At 35.1% G+C, this 21,314-nt stretch overlaps 1 protein-coding gene across 5 annotated transcripts in view; it reads left to right on the plus strand.

The window, feature by feature from the left end:
• Positions 1–21,314, plus strand: part of DMD (dystrophin) — a 2,174,064-nt gene that overhangs the window by 1,507,977 nt on the left and 644,773 nt on the right. For all 5 annotated transcript variants that reach the window (XM_031660704.1, XM_031660695.1, XM_031660696.1 and 2 more), the window contains one exon: positions 16,125–16,357. In XM_031660704.1, coding sequence (XP_031516564.1) covers positions 16,125–16,357 — 233 coding nt within the window. The remainder of the gene's footprint in view (positions 1–16,124; positions 16,358–21,314) is intronic.

Below are 21,314 nucleotides of genomic sequence, written 5' to 3' on the forward strand. Positions count from 1 at the left end.
TTCCTTCCAATTCTAGAATTTTACAACTGAGATAGCAAATAATAATAATATAAAGAAATATGTGATCAAAGACTCAGAGACTCTTTACATAAGACTGAAATCAACATAGGAGTTTGGAGAGAGGACTATATGGGGTAGCTAGAATTGTCAACAAAGACTTCACAGAAGAGTGTGATCATAGAGATTAGCAAGGAATGAAACAGGTGCAAAAAACGCTTAAGTCTAAGAAACAACAAGGATAAATTTATTTTGTAAAGAATGAAAGCATATTGGGTATTACATAAAGAGACTGGCTAGTTTGACACAATTTGTACTTTTGGGGTAAGCAGTGGGAAATCACTTTCTGTAAGTAAAGTGGAAGATAATTCAGGTATTGGTTATGGTCCTATGGCATTTTTCAACCTTTGTTTTCCCCCCATCCCTATACTACTGATATCATCACAGATGTTGGCAATATTCCGTACTTGCCTGAAGATATTCATATTAGAGGCTACAGATACATAAAGGTGAGTGCAGTTAAATAGCAAAATTCAAGCACACTAGTTCTGACTGTGCACTCTCACTCAGAAAAGCACATTGGAATGTGGGAGTACTCTTATATTGACAACCTTTAGTTCGTTCTAATTTATAAAAAAATAATTATTTAGAAAATTTAGATATTTTATATCTATTACACAACCCATTGTCAAATGATTGAGATATCATTGTTTGGCAACACTGAAACTGAAATCAACTGTAAGAGTAAGGAATATGACTTTTAAAGATATTTGGTAAGAGCAATGTTGTAAGGCAGAGACCAACATTATAGAAGTTCTCAACCTGTGTGCTGGACATAGTTAAAATTTCCCAGGACCATTGAAAGAAATTCTCAAATCCACAACCACCTCAAGTGTTGTCTGTGAATCAAATGAGTGATGCATCACCCACAAACATGTAGTAGACATTCTTAAAGTGACATAAATGCTACTGCAATTAATAAAATGGAAAATCATATTATAATATTACTGAATTCATAATAAGTTGATATTTTTCTCAACCTATGCATGCTAGATATAAAGTTATTATACAGAGACATGTAACATTTTTAATATTTCAGAGGCATGCTCATGATATTGTAAACCAGGCACTGTTAAAAGATCACTGGATTGGGAATTAATAAGCCTGGGATCTAGTCTTCATTTGGTCTCTCGTTGGCTATGGTCTGGGGGTTTTGGGCAAACCATTCAACCTTTTGTGTCTTGGTTTAGTTGATAAATGTTGGTGTTTTCCCAGATAAATCCCTTCCCAACTTAACATTACCAGATGTAGCATCTATGGCTTAGAATGTACAGTATAAATTAACCTTCCTGAAGATCTTCAGAAGTTACTATAACATATATTTTCATGGCACTGAAAACTAAGTTTTTGATAACTTACATTTTTATAAATAATTTACTTACTCATTTTTATCATCATAATAAATCTGATTCATTAATCACCAAAATACCATTTTTGAAAATAGATGCATGAAAGAATCTGAACTTGTTATGGTTTTATCTATTCAAGTTACCTAATTTTGGTAGCCACAGGCCCCCATTGTCAATAGGGGAAGATTATCCATTTTAGCAATACAGTCTCTGATAACTTCAATCCATATGCCCTTCAATTCCATTTTTACGTCAGATTGAATGGGAACATGAGGCCCCCAATAGTAAATTGACCCTACTTTCTCTTTGGAAATTGGTCTTTCTACCTAGCTGTTTGCCTCTGTTCACATTCTTATATTCCACAGAAAATATACATTAGGTGTTAAAATCACAGTGATTAACAAATTTTAAGTAGAAATAGTTATTAAGTATAGCATAATCATGTCTTTGAGTTAGTACAAAAGTAGGAAACAGAGCTTTAGCGACTTTTTTTTCATTCTTTCCACCATATTACAGGGCAAAAAGGAATAATTTTGCCAATTCAAAACTATGCACATATATAGTTTCCACCCGCATTTAGTAGTTATGTTTCTCAAGATGTATAATTCCTTTCCTTTCTGTTTTCTGTAGTTTGATAAACCCTAAATAGGGATTAATGTTGTTTCAGTTAGGTTTATTATTTCTTTTATGTGGTTTAATTTAATGCAATAAGCTAGAGATTTTGTAACATATAACTTGATAAAAATTTTCTCCCTTCATATCTTTTAGTTTGAAAATAATGGATTAATATAGATTGTAATTTAACAGTAGAGGAAATACATTTTACTTTTAGTTCTTACCTACGTATCTTGGGAAAAAGGAAACATCATTTTTAAGGATTATTATTTTTCTACTAATGAAAAAAATAGCATGATTTTCCATTCTGGACTTTGTAATTAACTTTACCTTGGAATAGTTGAATCTTAAATATAACTTTATTGAAAAATTTATTTTCAAGAAATATTTTAAAATGTAAAATTTGTGTGATCTCTACAAAAAAGAACTCTCACATTCCAACGTGCTTATAGCTACAATAATCGGTTAAAAGAGACAAATTATAGAGAAGATATAGGTTGTGACACTGAAATTCCAAAATGTGAATTAGGGAAGTAAACGTGTAGAGTTTTGTATGCAATCAAAGTTAAGTTATTAGCAGTTTAAAAATACCCTTATATAAGATGTAAAGAAAAGCGAAAACTTATAGTAGCAAAAGCAGAGCAAAAACCTATGGTAGATATACAAAAGGTAAAAAGTAAGGAATCAAAGTATACTGTTAAACAAAACCATCAAACCATAAAAGAAGACAACAAAAAAGGCACATAGGACAAAGTATCTACAAAACAATTAGAAAACAACTTTTTAAATGGCAGTAGTAAATTCCTACCTATCAATAATTACTTTGAATGTAAATGGATTAAATTCACCAGTCTAAAGATAGAGTGGCCAAATGGATTAAAACAACAAGACTCAGCTACATGCTGCCCATAAGAGACTCACCTCACCTTTTAGGACACATGTTGTCTGAAATAGAAGAGATATAAAAAGATATTTTGGTTTCCATGCAAATGGAAACCAGAAGAGAATGGGGATAGCCATACTTCTACCAGACAAAATAGGCTTTAAAATCAAAAACTAAAAAGACACAAAGGAGGTCATTAAATAATGATAAAAGGATCAATTCATCAAGAAGGTGTAACAATTGTAAATATATATGCACCCAACGTTAGAGTACCTAAATATATAAAGCAAATATAAAGTGATAAAGAGAAAGAGATAAACTACAATACAAGAATAGTAGGGGACTTCTACCCCAAATTCAACAATAGACAGAAAATCCACATTAAAAAATCAATAAGAATGCATTGGACTTTATGCGTTAGATCAAATAGACCTAACAGACATATACAGTACATCTCATCTAACAGCAGGAGAATACACATTCTTATCAAGTGCACAAGAAACAATTCTTCAGGGTAGATCACATGTTAGGCCACAAAATGAGTCCTGACAAATTTAATAAGATTGAAAGCACGTATTTTATGTAAAACAACGCCATCATGGAAAAAGTACTAGTGTAAACAAGGTTTAAATATGATTTACTGATTGTTTAAAAAGGAATTATCTTAGCCCTGATTTGATGGGATTTCCCCTTTGTAAGCAGCAAAAATAAGTTCAGAATGAAGCAACTCTGTAACAATACAGCTTCACAGATCTTTTTGAATAAACAAAGTTGGATATGTTTCTACTTCAGAAACCATTTACTGTGGGCTCACAGCTTTTCCATGTGCTCTTTACAGTCTTAATTTTAAACCCATTCATCAAAAGGATTAAGGCAATGAGATTCAAGTCCAAGACAATAGGAAGTATGTGCTTCAAAACTGTCACGCTAATGCTCTGAGGAACATTGTTATTTCAATAGCATGATTTAAAACCACTGAAACGATATGTTTTATTTATGATTACCATTCATACTTTCAAAAAGAATTTGAGATGGTTTGGCAGGGATGTCTTAAAGAAACAAACACCAAATTTTTAATTTTGTGCTTGTAACAAGCAATTTTTCCTACATAAATGTTACCTTTTTTTCTTCCCTTGATTTTGCTTTCTTTGGTATGGTTGGTAGTTATTGCACTTCTGGGCATAGTGTGCTTTTCTACACGTTAAATAAAAACATAAATTGATTTTGATGTAGCTACTTTCACTATTTCAGTTAGTGTGTTTTCCATACCTGCAATTCATAACATGTTTACTGGCCCAGAACTTTAAAACCCAAGTTTGGCTCAACACAGTCACTTCAAACCAACTTAAGATAGCAGTTACATTTCCAAGGTCATTATGGAGACAGAGTTCAAGGCTTCAGCATTTGAATTTATCAAGCTCATTCGTGTTTTAGTTACAGGAAGTGTTCATATTTCATGTAAGAAACAGCAACTCTGAGGATAAATTGAAACTCAAATATAACCAAGGAGTATAAAACTACTTTATAAGCCCTTCAACAATAAATATGCCAACAATCCTCTGCATACTTTGTGTCATTTGTTAGAGTATTCAATTGAATTATGTAACATGTGATACCAATACATAATTAACTTTTTTTTTTCTTTTTTGAGACCCAGTCTTGCTTTGTCTCCCAGGCTAGAGTGCAATGGCATGATCTCGGCTCACTGCAACCTCCGCCTCCTAGGTTCAAGCAATTCTCCTGCCTCCGCCTCCCAAGTAACTGGGATTACAGGCATGCGCCACCACACCTGGCTAATTTTGTACTTTTAGCAGAGACAGGGTTTCACCATAATGGTCAGGTTGGCCTTGAACTCCTGACCTCAGGTGTGCCACCACCTCAGCCTCCCAAAGTGCTGGGAGTACAGGAATGAGCCACAGCACCTGGCCTATAATTAACTTTAAAAAATATTCTATTATCGAATGCCTGAAAAAATCATATTACTTCTATGTATTAAAAACAAACTATTACGTATATAGACCAGAGATATGGTGTCAGAGATGAGATATGGTGTCAGAGATGAGATATGTACATTGTTATTCAACAAATCTCTAGAATGTTTTCATCTCTCAAATCCAAAACTCCAAACCCATTGAAGAGCTCCCATTGCTCCCTGTACCCCAGCACTGGCAATACGACCATTCTACGTTCTGTTTCTAAAGAGTTTGACTACTTTAGATACATCATATAAATGGAAGCATGCAATATTTGTCATTTTATGACTGGCTTATTTCACTTAGCATAATGTCTTCAAGGTACACCTATGTTGTAGCATATGAAAGGATTTCCTTCTTTTTTGTGGCCGAGTAATATTCCATTGTGTCCTATACTACATTTTTAAATCCATTTTATCAATCAATGGACCTTTTAGTTACTTCAATTTTTGGCTATTGTGAATAATGCCACAGTTAATACGAGTGTGCAAATATCTCTTTTAGATACTGTTTTTAATTCTTTTGGATATACAGATGTTCATTGATTTACACTGGGATTACATCCCAATCAGCCCGTAAGTTGAAAATATCATGTCAAAAATTAATTTAATATAACTAACCTACCAAACATCATAGTTTAGCCTAGCCTACTTTAAATATGATCAGAACATGTGGATTAACCTACATCTGGGCAAAATCATTTGGCAACACACAGTACATTGTAGAGTATCAATTATTTATCCTCATGATGACGTGGTTTAATGGAAGATTTGGCTTACTGCTGCAACCCAGTATCTTCTAGAAGAGAGTATCATATTGTGTATTACTAGCCCTAGAAAAGATCAAAATTCAAAATTTGAAGTATGGTTTCTTAATGAGTACATATCGCTTTCACACCATTGTAAAGTCCAAAAATTACAGGTTAGACCTTAGTAAGTTGGGGCCCATCTGTACACCCAGAAATGGGATTGCTAGATTATATGATAATTCTATTTTCATTTTTATTTTTTGAGGAACCTCCATACTGTTTTCCATAGTGGCTACACCTTTTTACATTCCCACCAACAATGTAGAAGTGTTTCAATTTCTCCACATCCTTGCCAACATATGTTATTTTCTGTTTATGATCATGGTCATCCTCATGGTTGTGAGGTAATATCTCATTGTGGTTTTTATTTTTCATTTGCGTTTCCCTGATGATTGATGATGTTGAGTATCTTTTCAGATGCTTGTTGGCTGTATATATATTTTCTTTGGAGAAATGTCTATTTAAATCCTTGCCCATTTTTAAATCAAGTTAATTGTTTTTGATGAATTCCTTATTAATTACTCACCTCAGAGCCTTTCTTCTTAAAATACAGATTGCTCAGAGCCTTTTATCTAATTTACTAAATGTTGATCTTGAAGAAGTATTTTAATTTATCTGAATTTAGTTTCCTGTTCTATAAATTGATAGTAATCATGTTTTCCCTATCCACACCAGAGTGGTATGGTGAAGAACCAGTGGAGAAAATGACTAAAACGGCATTTTTATGCTGTCCAAATTTTGTGCAAATATATTATAATTGATTCAAAAGAAAAGAGTCTATCTACATTTTAAGACTATTTAATATTGTTCCATTTACATTGCACTAATGGTTCCTCTGTCTTTTTTCTCCCTGATGAAGTTCTAGATTGAAACTCTGAGGAAACTGTAAATCAGAGTTATATAACTCTGTTATATTAATTTGTATAACTTCCCTGTCTCTCTCGAAATATATATATTTAGACTGTATATACATATGCATATATATATTTAGAGAGAGAGTGAGATTACACCGAGGACTCTGCTTAGTACACTGCAACTTGCACCTCATTCTAATTGTGAAAACAACAACAAATTTCGATTGAGACTCTGTTATTTGTTAGACCTTTGGTTTTGTAAGGAAGGAAAAGATGATTCTGATAATTACATCAAATAGTTTATCATCTCCTCTGGTGGATGAGGCTTGTGAGGGCCTGACACATGGTAGAGGATCTTATTCATTATATAACAACTTTCAAAACACATTGCTAATTATTTTGCTACTTAAGGTAAAAATGTAGCTCTCCCAAACAAATACAATATTTAGACTGAATTCTGTAGAAAACCTAAATCAGAATAAATGATTTAATTCAGGAATTTTTTAAGGTGCTCAGAATTTTGGTAGAATAGCAGTGTATTTTCTGTAATAAGAACTACACAATGTTCTCTAGCTGGTTATACTCAAATGGTTATATGGATTTTATTCCGATATCAGTTTTGCAATTGATGACCACCCTTCATCAATAGCATGGTCTTTATTATGGTTTCATCTGGCTTTTTCTTCCCTCGTCTTCTGCACTGGGCTGCCTACTCCTTGGCTCTTATTATTACATACTCTACTTTTTTCACATACAAAGCTCTTCGTGCACTAATAGTGAATTTCTGCTAAAACTGTTACTTTCTTCAAATATCCTATCAAATGCTGGCTGCCTGATTTATTGGCCTTATAGACTGACTATGTGAATCTTCCATTCTCTGTGGAATTCCATTCCACATTTTAACTTAAAGACTCTCTCTTTCCCAGCTGCATTCTCTCTGCTGGATAAGCATTTTTCTTTTAATTTCTGTGGTAATGGGAAGGGAATTTTAAATCATGTTTTGCATACAAGTGTTTAATAGGTTAAAATGGATGCTGTATCAGCTATCTGTTGCTGTGTAACAAGCTACCCCAAATGTAGAGACTTAAAATAAGAATCATTATTTTTTTTAGCTCATGATTCTTGATTCTGCTTGGGGTTTGGTTCATCAAGGTGATTCTTTTGCTAGACTCAGCTGTGCTCATTCATGCACTCATGGTCAGCTGGTAGTTGATGACCACATGTGGCATTCAAATGTCTGGTATAACTTTTTGGTTATAAGTTGAGACAGTGTGGGTGACAGGATCACTTGACTGTAATTATTCATCAGGCTAGCATAGTTCCATAGTGGTGGAAGGGTTCCAAGCATAACCCAACACCCAAACATTTTTAAACTTCTGCTTACGTCATGTTTGCTGACACCTCATTAGCCGAAACAAGTGACTTGACCAATCCATATTCAAGGTGTGGAGAAATAGACTACAGCTCTTGATGGGAGAATCTGGAATATCTCTTGACAAAAGTGTAGATGCAAGAAGAGAATCTGTGGACATTTACTCTCTGGCAGAGATGCTGTCATTTTTGTCATTAAGACACTTCCTGTGTCATATTGTTTATTATTCATTGGCAGCCATAAGTTTGTTGTTTAGTGTTTCTTCAGTGCCTGCCCAGTATCATGTGGGAAAGTAGAAGCCCCTAACAACTTCTCTTAATTTCTACTTCTGAGAAATGAGAGAAAACAAACTTGGATAGGCATAAATGATGTCCAGCACAAATTCTAAGCAGCTATATGAGAGGTGAGTATATAGGGAGAGATGGAAAATTCTTTTAATTGAGACATTCTCAACCATAAGCAATTTTTCTTTCCTCAGGAGGAATTTGGTAATGTCAGGAGACATTTTTGGTTGTACATCTAGGAGGGAGCTCTGGCCAGGGATACTGACAAGCAATTCAGATCCTACAATGCACAGGACAGCCACTCACGACAAAGAATTATCTGGGACAAACTGTTAATAGTGCTGAGATTGAGAAACCCTGCTTTTCACTGAGTGCATGTAGATTAATTCATATAATGTTAGTTATAGAAGGGCACTTAAATGATGCAAACTAAAACAGGAAAAGACAATGATTATTTCTCTATTCAAATTAGTGAAGGAAAGATATATGTTTAAAGTCAGGTTGGAGATACTTCTCAAGGGTAATATTTAAGTTGTGAGTGGATGCTAGATGTGCTTGATTGTTACAATCCATATTTTTATAGCTATATCAAATAATCTTCTCTCCCAAATTAAAATGGATATTAGATATATTTCATGGGTACCATATATTATAAGCTATAGCTCTTAGAATCAGAAGTATTTCAGTGATTAACAATTATTGCATATTGAATGAGACATGTAAGAAAGATGCCTGATGTCCTATGATTCTTAGAAATATGTGCAGTGGTTAAGCACATTGTCTTGGAAACATCACTTGTTAATGTGAGATCCTGAACAAGTTTCGTTACCTTGGTAAAAGGGAGATGATAACACCTACCCTGAAGATTGTTCGTTAAAGGTGAAATAAAAGAGGGTTTATGAAGAACCTTGCCTGGCACATAAGAATCACTGAGTAAATGATGGGGGTGATGGCAGTGTTGGTGGTAATTTATCTTACTTATAAATAGTAGCAAATATTTATTTGGATCATATTTTTAATAGCAAGAAATAATCTATTAAAATGTAAGCGAATAGCACCATTAAACTTTTAAAATCCATGGCTCCCAAACTTAGCATTTTTTTTCTGAAATCCAGAAATACAAATAGTAATCATGAATCCTTGAGTTCTGGTACTCTGGCCTTGCCTATATAGAGTGCAAGCATTTATTTTTCTAAAATGAGAATTATTGATGATAGATGTGTCATATATTTTATTTACTCTTTAGAGTGACAGAAAAGAATGCAGACAAAAATAAGTGTTTATGTGTTCATAGTGTTGGTTTCTAATTTTCCAACTTGTATGTGCAGACTGTAAATATTTAGAGGGAAGATGTGAAATTCTTCCTTACCTACACAATAGATTGTTCTTTCTCTGAATCTAGACATAACTTCAAATTTTCTTAAGAAGTTCTCTTGAACTCTTAAGTAATTCATTAATCCACATGCCATCCTTTCAAATATTCAAAAAGAAAATATTCTCCAATATTGCTTACATGGAGGAGAGTTATTTTATCTACTAGTAAATGGAAGTTGCTAACAATCTTTCCTATTCCCCATAGTATTAAATAGTAATGCAATTTGACCACATATAACGTTGCTGTCCTCTGTTGACATGGAATGATAAGGAGGAAGGGAATATTTAACAGCACTTTTTAGATATTCCCTCATAGAATTGTTAATGTGAGTCCAATAACTCCAATAACTTATTTTGTAAGTTGAGTGATTTTTCAAATATAAAAATAAAGCAAACAAAAAAAGTTACCCACATTCAATAAAGCTAGAAATAGAGTATGTGCTTCTTGCTTTCTTATCAACCAAAGGAGACCTGTGAATTACAGGAAAACCACGTGTGAATACTTCAAAGGAAATATGCCAAACACATTGTGTGTTTGTTTTAAAAGATTTAGTAGCCCCTTTAAAGCTCTAAGTAAAGCTGTTAGTCTGACTAATCATGTACTCCTGAAACCAATTAAATTTTCAGACTAGAGAAATGTTCTTCAAACACTTGAAAAAAATAAGAGTTCCTTCCTAAAGCCAACACCTTTTAATTAACAAAATACTCAGAGCAAAGCTGTGGTTTGCAATAGTATATTACACCTACCGTTATTCATGCTACCATTCTGGTGTACCAAACTCAATTCATTTCAGCTATTTTGAGCTTGATTTTCTGTCTGCTTATGGAGGGAAAATCACAATTTTAGTAGAGTCATTTTAATTTTCTAATGAATGCATGAGAAAGGTATTATGTTACATAGTATGTCCTCAGACTATTCAGATGCCCTCTCTCTCTCTTGCTCTGTCTCTGTCTCTCTTTAGACACACCCACACCCACACACACATGCATACAATGTGTGTATCTATCTGTCTACCTAGATATACAGTTTAATTTTGTACATTGTAATACATCTGGTTTCTGGCATAAGGTGATTTAGCAAAAAAACAAACAAGACCCACCCAAATCTGTTACTGGAGGAACCTTTCATAGCATAACATCAGAAAGACTATTTTCAGTAAGGACCCTAGGCAGGAAAGGACAATTCCTCTGGTGGACTTGAGAAGAATACCCTTAGTCTCTGAGATGGTTAGAGAGGCTGATATATGAGCCAGCGAATCCCAGAGCCAGCTTCTTGTAACCCAAAATAGGGGCATAAGGCAAGGGGTGAACACCCAGGCATGATCAGACTTGGGGTTAAGGTTAAATAGGGTACAGAGGAAAGGATTTCCACCAGCTGGAGGGGAAGCCATTTCCCATGCTCCTTAGGGATGACAACTGGAGACCCAGCCCAGAACATCATTGAAAATTCTGTGTAATAGTTTATATATCCTAACTCTTTACCCATTCTAGATTATGGGTTCAGGCGCTCTTAGCAAAACAAATCCTCTTTCAGTCTTTTAAAATGTCGAGTTAACAGGAAATATCCTTGGCACAACAATATGACCCTGCCTGACCCTTAGAACTATGAACAGGTTACTCAGACTCTGCGAAACCAGTAACAGATCTGCCCAGCCTACACTTCACTGAAAAGAGTGATTTGCATATATTTCTAATACTATGACATGGTGGAAAAGAAGGAACCTCATATGTGTTAGATAGAGGTAAAGGCATCTGAAAGTGCAATAAGAATCAATGTGATCTGTGTAATAAAATGAGATAAATAGACCAGGCGCGGTGGCTCATGCCTATAATACTAGCATTTTGGGAGGCCGAGGCGGGCGGATCACGAGGTCAGGAGATTGAATCCATCCTGGCCAACGTGGCGAAACTCCATCTCTACTAAAATACAAAAAATTAGCCGGGCATGGTGGAAAATGCCTGCAGTCCCAGATACTCGGGAGGCTGAGGCAGGGGAATCGCTTGAACCCGTGAGGCAGAGGTTGCAGTGAGCTGAGATCACACCACTGCACTCCAGCCTGGCAACAGAGCAATGCCTCCATCTCAAAAAAAAAAAAAAAAAAAAAAAAAAAAAAGATAATTTTTTTCAGGACCTCAAAACTTCTCCTTTGAAACACTTTGATTAAAAAATGAAAAAATATATGCATGCATGAACCTAGAGGCAAGTCTTTTTAGAAAACATAAAATATTTTAAGTAATGTTTTTCTGAACAGAATTGGCTCTAATGTGTGAGAGGTCTATGAAGATTAGCCTCTTGCTACTTTATGTTTTAAAGTATATTCCTTGAGACCCAAAGTTTCTGACTTTAGAAAACAACTCTCAACTACTATCGGCTATCCTGTAGACACTTTCAAAATCCTCTAAAACCTAATAGTGGTGCAAGATTTTGTCTTTCCTAGTGATAACTAGATTTAAGTAAGAAAATGCTAAAGACTAAAAAGTGTTTAGGACCCACAAGAAAGGTATAATTCTGTTCCTCATAGAGATATTTTAGTTACACACTTCTTATTCTGATCCTCCCCAAAACATAGAAATCTAGAGTTGGCATTTAAAGAGAAAATGAGATTTTTGTCTGGAAACAGGAGAGAAAAGTTTTCAAGAAGTATAGAAAGAATATGAAAGGGCACAAGGTTTGAAATGGCCTGTACTCATGAGAGAATGCAGAATACACATGGGTGTGGAGGAGCCTGGAAAGAATGGAGAGAGGTAAGGCTGGAGTATCAAGTCTGGTTCAGAGTACAGAGCATAAAATCCCATACGAATGTAGAACATGAGGAGCCAATAACCATTGTGTGAGAAACACAGGGAAAAGAGGAAGAAAAAAGTCCACATAGTGTGCTTACAGTCAAAACAATCCTAGAAGGTGACTTACATGTATCGTGTCATAAAATCCGTGACACAATTCCATTAGATGGGTACTGTTTTCATAGTTACACAAGTGAAAACTCTTGAGGGTCAAGATGTTCAGTGTAGCAGGCATAGTATAATTTCTTGGCTCAAGATGCCTCCAATGTCAGTGAACATTACTTTCCCAAGACTGTCTATTTAGGAAATAGTAAGGCCAATTGTCTATGAAGGAAGTACTGTTATAATCGCCATTTTACAGAGGAGTAAATGGAGATTCAGAGAGGTTAAGTCATCTGACTATAGTTACACAGCTACAAAAAAAAAAAAAAAATAGAGCAAGGATTCAAATACAGCAATCTGGTCCTAGAAAGCCTAAATATTCTACACCCTGCTTTCTGATTCAGAGCAATTTCCTGCTTTTCTCCCTTCGATAGAAAAAAATGTATGTATGTGGGGTTGGGGGCGAATAAATTGACTGGCTATATTTTCTCTCTTTAATATTTGATCTTTCATTGTCTGCCCCAAGCAGTGGGTCTTCCTCCTTTATCTTCTTCTTGTGAAAATAGCTAAAATCACCTAACTGGTAAAAACCTAAGCAGGTTTTGTGTTCTAGCCTCCATTCTTCCAGTCTAATGGGTGGTTGTTAAATTTTGGTACTCATTGTATGTAGAAGACCTCTAAGTTCGCTAAAGAGCTTACTGCACATTGATTTTTTTTTTTTTTTAAGATTCAAAAGGAATCAATTGAGCACCTCCTATACTCCAAGACATGTGCAAGATGCAAGAGATAGAGCAGTAAAAAAGTCTGATACGGTTTCCCCTCCCTTTCCCAGCTGTGTACAGATGTTCTTCAGGTGGTAAATGCTGGAGAAGAGGAGACCAGAAATACTGGCCTGATGGGTCTATAGATGAGATTATCTGCCCATGACTGGTGCAGAGATGGCTGCATTGCTAGACCTCTCCATCTTCCTCTGAATATGTGTCCTCTAATTTATTATCCCAGTGGCATATTTAGTCATCATGAACCATCCTCCCTTTTTGAGTCTCAGGCCCTGGTCTTGCTTTTCAATAGACTCCCTCCCTCTCTTCCTTCCTCCTTCCTTCCCTGACTGCTTGACTTCCTGACTTCCTGACTTCCTTCCTTCCTTCCTTCCTGCCTTCCTGCCTTCCTGCCTTCCTGCCTTGTCTTGCCTTGCTTTTCAATTGATTCCCTCACACCCTCCCTTCCTCCTTATTTCCTCCCTCCCTCCCTGACTTCCTGACTTCCTTCCTTCTTTCCTTCTTCTTTTCTGTCTTTTTCCAAACGTGCTTTTCAGGAAACAGTGGTCTGCTTGTTGAAGTCTGATAATTTTCTACTTCTTCATCCTCCACTCTATTGAAATTTAGTGTGACATGATCATTTCCACCTCATTAGGTACTTCTTTCATGGTCAGAAGTAAGTCTGGAGAAAAAAAAAAAAATCTCTTGTTTCTGCTCTCATTTGAGGGTCAAATTTTCAATAAGTCACTTTTTAAAAAAGCATTTTCTGACACTTCCCATAAGCTTGAAATCCTCCTAAACTGCTGTATATTGCCTCCGTATACATTGTGTATCTATTTTAGGAACACTCCATCCACATTTGCCAGTCAGCCTGGTGTTCTGCAGTTAGTTCCTACAGTGATATTTTAATTTAGCTCTCTTTTCATCCTCACACATGCATCCTCTCTGGATATTTAGCTCCTTTCCGCTCCTTTCCTGGAATCCCTTTTAAGATTTCTAGATCTTGTTTGCTTCCATGATTTCTTCTCCTGGACTGTGACACAAAACGCTATTCTTTCTTTACATTACATTTAATTCTTTCTAGAAAGAGCCTCAGACTAGTCAGATAGCTTTGAGAAACACAATTTTTTCTTTATCGCCTCAATGTTACTGCCTTTGAATCATTATTTCTTGACATAAATTTCTTTATTCTATCTGATACTTAAAACACTATTTTTTTCTGTCTGCATTGATCAATATTAGTTCCTTCATTCACAGAAAACTGTTAGTGTCCCTGAGAAGCTTGAAAGACAAGAAACATTCTTCTATTCTACTCATCTTCTTCTCCAATGAGGAGACAACCTTAAAAACACAGTTACATGGCCATAAAAATTAATGAATGGCTACCTCAGAATGAAAATTCAATGTCTCATTTTTTTTTTTTTTAGTGTTCTTAGAATAGTTCACTAGTTGTCCATGACTCTGAGTCTCCTGTTGAGATGTCTTTTGCAGCTTTCCTTGAAACCTTTTATTCCGAACTACATAGTCCGATAATTTTGCCACCAATCTTCTGGTTATATTATGCTCCTGAGTTCATTGTCTATAAACTTGATTAGGTATTCCTTCCCCTCACCACTCACCTCTGATAACCCAGCTGTGTGTTGGTATTTAGTATGAATTCACACCAGCAAGTTCAGCCCTTTTCAATCAATATAGGGCCACACAGAGACCTTTGACTGACTACTCCCGAAGTATTTCACATTTTGGGGACTTATCTCCAGTTTTTCACCACAGTTGTTCATCACTGTGTTTCTTACTAGCCAAATGTTTATAAAAACATTAATACCTAACATTATTGATTACCTACTATAGTGTCAGGTGCTGTAATAATATTATTGTGATGATGATTATGCTGTTGTTTCTGGCATTGTCATACATGTGTTGCTTGTACTACTCATTGAATCTACACAACTGCCCTTATGACATTTACCCTATTATTATTCCTCTTTTAAGGTAAATATATGAAAAATGCTTCCCACTTTACCTTGCTTACTGCTAGTGTTGAACAAATGTTACAGCTGAAACTTAGAGAGGTTATGTGGCTTAACCAAGGTCCCAGAGTTCCTAAGGCAGAGAGTAGGATTGTCTACCAAGCATTTCGATTCTAGTACTATACATCTTAACCATTATCATAGGCTGACTTGCTCTACAGTGTCCAACACTATTCATATTACAATTTATTTAACGACTTTGAAACAGTGTTTCATGTCTAAATAGAAGAACTAGCTCTCATTTTTAAGAAAATATTGTCTCTCGGGTTTTCTTCGCTGCTAGCCAGTTTACTAACAATTTGAAATAAAAAGAAAAAAAATATGATAAACTGCTCCCAGTATAAAATACAGAGCTAAGACAAGAACATTTCATTGACTTTGATTTCCCTAGGGTCCAGCTCTGAATTAATTTACTTCCTGTTCAAGGGAATTTTAAGTCAGAAAGAAGATCTTATCCCATCTTGTTTTGCCTTTTTTCCCCCTTGAATGAAAAAAAATAAGTAAAATTTATTCCCCTGGCAAGGTCTGAAAACTTTTGTTTTCTTCACCACTTCCGCAATGTATATTATTGTTATTGAGAAGACTTATTTAACTTAAATTACTTGTCCAGGCACGAGAATGAGCAAAATCATTTTTTAAAAAAAGTGTTAAATGTATATTAATGAAAAGATTGAATCTTTTAATTTTCTACCATGTATTGCTGAACAAAGTATCCACATTGTTAGAAAAAGATATAGAATGTCATGAATAAGAGTTTGGCTCAAATTGTTACTCTTCAATTAAATTTGACTTATTGTTATTGGAATTGGCTCTTTAGCTTGTGTTTCTAATTTTTCTTTTTCTTCTTTTTTCCTTTTTGCAAAAAACCCAAAATATTTTAGCTCCTAGTCAGACTGTTACTCTGGTGACACAACCTGTGGTTACTAAGGAAACTGCCATCTCCAAACTAGAAATGCCATCTTCCTTGATGTTGGAGGTACCTGCTCTGGCAGATTTCAACCGGGCTTGGACAGAACTTACCGACTGGCTTTCTCTGCTTGGTCGAGTTATAAAATCACAGAGGGTGATGGTGGGTGACCTTGAGGATATCAACGAGATGATCATCAAGCAGAAGGTATGAGAAAAAAATGATAAAAGTTGGCAGAAGTTTTTCTTTAAAATGAAGATTTTCCACCAATCACTTTACTCTCCTAGACCATTTCCCACCAGTTCTTAGGCAACTGTTTCTCTCTCAGCAAACACACATTACTCTCACTGTTCAGCTTAAGTATAATCAAGGATATAAATTAATGCAATTAACAAAAGTAGCCATACATTAAAAAGGAAATATACAAAAAAAGCAGAAACCTTACAAGAATAGTTGGCTGAGTTAAATTTACTAAACAACCTGGTATTTTAAAAATCTGTTTTATACCAAATAAATCACTCAACGGAGCTATTTACATTTAAACTGTTTGTTTTGGCACTATGCAGCCCAACATATTGCAGAGTCAAATATAATAGTCTGGAAATTGATTATTATCCTCTCTTCTAAGTTGTCTGTGCCAATTTTCCTCCTCCAGTGATAAGGATTATTGAAAGAGAGATATAAATTAAAAAGAGAAAAGTAACAAAACATAAGATATTTTAAAATACCCTAGATCTTAATGTTGGCATTTATGCAATGCCATGTTCAAATGAATGTGTTTTTAATACAAATAGTTCATTTTTCAGCCTCAGTGTAGTCCATTTGATAAAATTATGACATCAACTAGAAGCATTAGAATATATTTATGTAAATATGGTTTACGTAACTAGATCAAATATACTATACATCTTTTATATATGTGAATGGTTAAGAAAAATAATTTTGGAATTGTTATACATTAAAGTTTTTTCACTTGTAACAGCTTTCAAGTCTTTCTAAAGAAATAGGAAGTTGTGCTGAAGGTATTTAGGTATTAAAGTACTACCTTTTGAAAAAACAAGAAGTGAGGCAGACAGAGTAAGGGGAATTTCTTTGTAAAATAAATTTCAGCAATTCAGTAGGAATAAAGTAATTTGATAGTAAACAACCTGCATTTAAAGGCTTTGGGCTTGAATACAGAAGACCTGAATTCAGTGCCATTTGCAAATGATGACTGTGGTCAAGCCATCTCTGGATCTTGGTTTCCTATTCTGAGTACAGAGCACACAGAATACACATTCACATTCACAATATAGTTATGGATATGGATGTATATAAATATATGTAAATACCACATACATGTACATGAAAATTTGTTTTACTTTTGCTTTATAAAAAGTAATTATAGCCACATTTTTCAGAAAACGTAACTGAGGCTCATAGATATCAAATTCCCAGTAAGTAGCAGAACAAGGATTCAAATCCAAGTCCGTTTGATTCCTAAGCCAGTGTTATTACTTGATACATGTACTGCAGGCAGTACATGTATCAAGTAATACATATACTACAAGTAATACATACTATTGCTGCAGTAATAACTGTAACTGCAATTACTATTTAGTGATTTGTATGTAAATGTAGATGTAGTCTATGTCAGACACTATGCTGAGCATTTTATAGTTGCTATGTACCGATACATACAGAAACAAGAGGTATGTTCTTTCACAATATCATATTGAGTTATATAATACTCCCAGGACTTTTATTTACCAAAGGAAACAATATTTTATAACATTTAAAGCCCAGGTTTTGAAGTTAGATTGTTTGGGTTCAAAGCTGGGCTCCCAAGCTGTGTGACCTTGAGTAAGTTATTCAGCCTCCCTGAGCCCAAGTTTATCTATCTATAAAATGTGGATAGTTGTACTATCTGCCTTGCAGTTTGTTATCAGAATTAAGTTTGTTGGTACATGAAAAATGCTTCCCACTTTGCCTTGCTTACTGCTTACTGCTAGTATTGAACAAATGTTAGTAATTATATTTGGTTCCACCGCGAACTCTAGAAATCTAACCAATGATGGCATTTGTATTTGCAAACTGTATATCACATCATAATACTATATGGAAACGAGAGCTTGTTTCCACTTCTGTACCCTATTCTACCATTGACATTATAGCTTCCTGCAGAAGTTACCTAATAATAGATTGGGAGAGAAAGTCCACACTTCCTTGTGACAGGTTTGTGGGTCCTGCATTTAGGGAAGCCATTGATGTGCTCAGTAGTCTCCAGAGTTCTCTAAATAAATTTGTCCTTTTCAGAAAGGACTACTAATTTCATGCCGCCTCGCAGAGATTGTCTTTAAATATAGGTCAAAAACTAACGTAGAGGGCCAGATGCAATTTTTCACGCCTGCAGTCCCAGCGCTTTGGGAGGCTGAGGCAGATGGATCACTTGAGGTCAGGAGTTTGAGACCAGCCTGGTCAACATGGCAAAACCACATCTCTAATGCAAATTAAAAAATTAGCTGGTGTGGTGGCACATGCCTATAATCCCAGCTACTAGGGAGGCTGAGGCAGGAGAATCACTTGAATCCTTGACCAGAGGTTCCATTGAGCTGAGATTGCGCCATTGTACTCCAGCCTGTGCGACAGAGTGAGACTCCGTCTCAGAAAAAAAATAATAATAATGTAGGGGAAAAAATCAAAAGCCATTTCTGAGACACAAAAATATAGGATTTATAAATTATATATAGTATAAAAATATTTTTAAAATATTATATATAGCATATTATATATAATGATATATAATGTATATATATTTATAAAAAATCTAATCTCCCTTCTCTTGCTTGCTGAATAGTGGGATGCTTTGCCTGTCTCTTCCACTTATATTAAAAAATAATTAATAAAGACATTGTCAGTTCTTGGCTTTTATTGCCTCAATCACCAAATTGTCAGTAAAATGGCCCTAAATAATCATTAAACAAATATCTGTGAGAGGGGAAATAAGAAGGAGAAGTAAGTGTGGGGAGGATTTTATTATAATTTCAGGAAATCAATATCAATTTTATGTAAAGTTTTAAATAAAGCAATCTCAACGTTAATGTTTGATGTGTGAAAAATTAGGCAAAATTCCAAAAGGGCTTTATAAACTGAAAAAAAACTTTACTAACACCTATCCATTTTTATTATTTTAACCAACTTCTATTGAGCTGCCACTAAGTACCTGGGAAATATAAAGTTGTACAACATAGAATGTGCAGGTAAAAGAGGTTGAAGGAAGAAAATAATAACACTATGATAGAGATAAATTTTGGGATAATAGCTAACACATACTTAGCACTAATGATATGCTAGTCATTGATCTAAGTACTTCATGTGAATTATTTAATGCTTACAACATCACTGTGAGGTAAATACAGAGGCACAGTAAGGATAATAACCTGACCGAGATCAAGGAAGAAAGAGACAATGATGAGATATGAACTCAAGCAGTTTGGTTCCATAATCCTCTCCCTTAAACCTCATAGTTTTCAACTTCTCTGATATTGTGTGAGTGATGCTGTTGGGGCTTTCTTCGGGGAAAACTAAGCCAGGAGAGAGAACAGATGCTAGTGAGATATTCCTGAAGAAGATAAAACTTAAGCCAAGCATTAAAGAATGAGTTGGAATTACCTAGCTAGATAAAACGAGAAGGACAATCCAGGCAGAGGGAGCAGACTGTGCTTTTCACTGAGGTGGAAAAAACCAGAGTATGTCATAGGAATTGTGATTCCATATGGCTGAAGTTAAGGGTATATGATGAGAAGAAATTGATGAGGTTGAATAGAGAGGACTGGGGCTAAATAATGGGAATCCTTTGTTGCCAGACTGAGGAATTTTGATGATGGCCTACAGGCAGTGGCAACCCTGAAAGGATTGTAAACAGGAAAATAAAATCATCAAATATAGTTTAGTTGCCTATCAATTAGAGCTCTCTGGATGCAAGCAACAGAAATCATTCTCTGATTAAATCAGGCAGAAAGTAAATGTGCTGTAATTAGCACAAAGGCAATGGAACAAAACTTACAAAAGGAGAAAGAATCTGAGCATGCCTTTCTGGGCATGCGGCTAGCAAGAAGTATTCCAGTCTGTTTGTGATACTCTCTTTTCTCCATCCCGTGTGTAACTCTCTTCAAATTTTAAAGTCTCAAAAGAGAATCCAGTTCATCTTGCTTGGGTCACATGTTAATACATGAGCTAGAAGAGAGCAGAAAATTTTATTTAAATCCCTCTCCTCCCAAAGTCTCAAAATTAGGGAAAGGCAATTCTCCCGAATAGCAACTGGGGTCTGTTGACAATAGAAAAGGAAAAGGTTCTGACCAACCACTAAACAATAATTGTCCACTGAACTCAGTCAAGAACATGTGGAATAAGTTGGAGGACAGAGCAAATAAAGGCGATTTGTAGGAGGTAATTATTATGTTCTAAAGCAAGCTTGTTCAACTCATGGCCTGTGAGTCACATGCGGCCCAGGATGGCTTTGAATGTGACCCAAAACAAATTTGTAAACTTTCTTAAAACATGAATTACTTTTTGTGATTTTTTTTTTCACTCATCAGTTGTCATTAGTGTTAGTGTATTTTATGTGTGGCCCAGGATAATTCTTCCAATGTGGCCCAGGGAAGCCAAAAGATTGGATACAGCTGATCTAAAGCAACAGGGTCATCTACTCAACTTTGCAGCATGTAGACCTGAAATAAAGACCATCCATATACCAATACCTCAAATATAAATTTGTCTGATTATGACACGTACAAAAATTAGTTCTCAGTAAATGTAGATAGCTTGAAGGATAATGTGAATGCAATGTGATAAGGAAACTTCATATTGAACAGATTGGAATGTGAGGATTATAATTTATAATTCCAAAGCATCAGAAGTTAGATAAGATAATGCAATAAGACATTTTATGATTCAAGGCGAAGTTAGTTATGAGATTCAGACCAAACCTTAGACACACAGAAATTGAAATATTTGCCACAGAAAGGGTATAAGGACACGACATTCAAGTAAGCTAGCCTTTTACTAGCTTTAGACTTTGAACTCAGAAAACATATTTGGTGAAAAGCTTATGGTCTCCTTTAGTATGTGTTGCTTGATTAAAGTATTATTTCAGAAAATGGTGAGCTGCTCCCACGTTGAAATA

The sequence above is a fragment of the Papio anubis genome, chromosome X (genome assembly GCF_008728515.1).
Source record: "Papio anubis isolate 15944 chromosome X, Panubis1.0, whole genome shotgun sequence".
In the NCBI taxonomy this organism is placed as follows: Eukaryota; Metazoa; Chordata; class Mammalia; order Primates; family Cercopithecidae; genus Papio; species Papio anubis.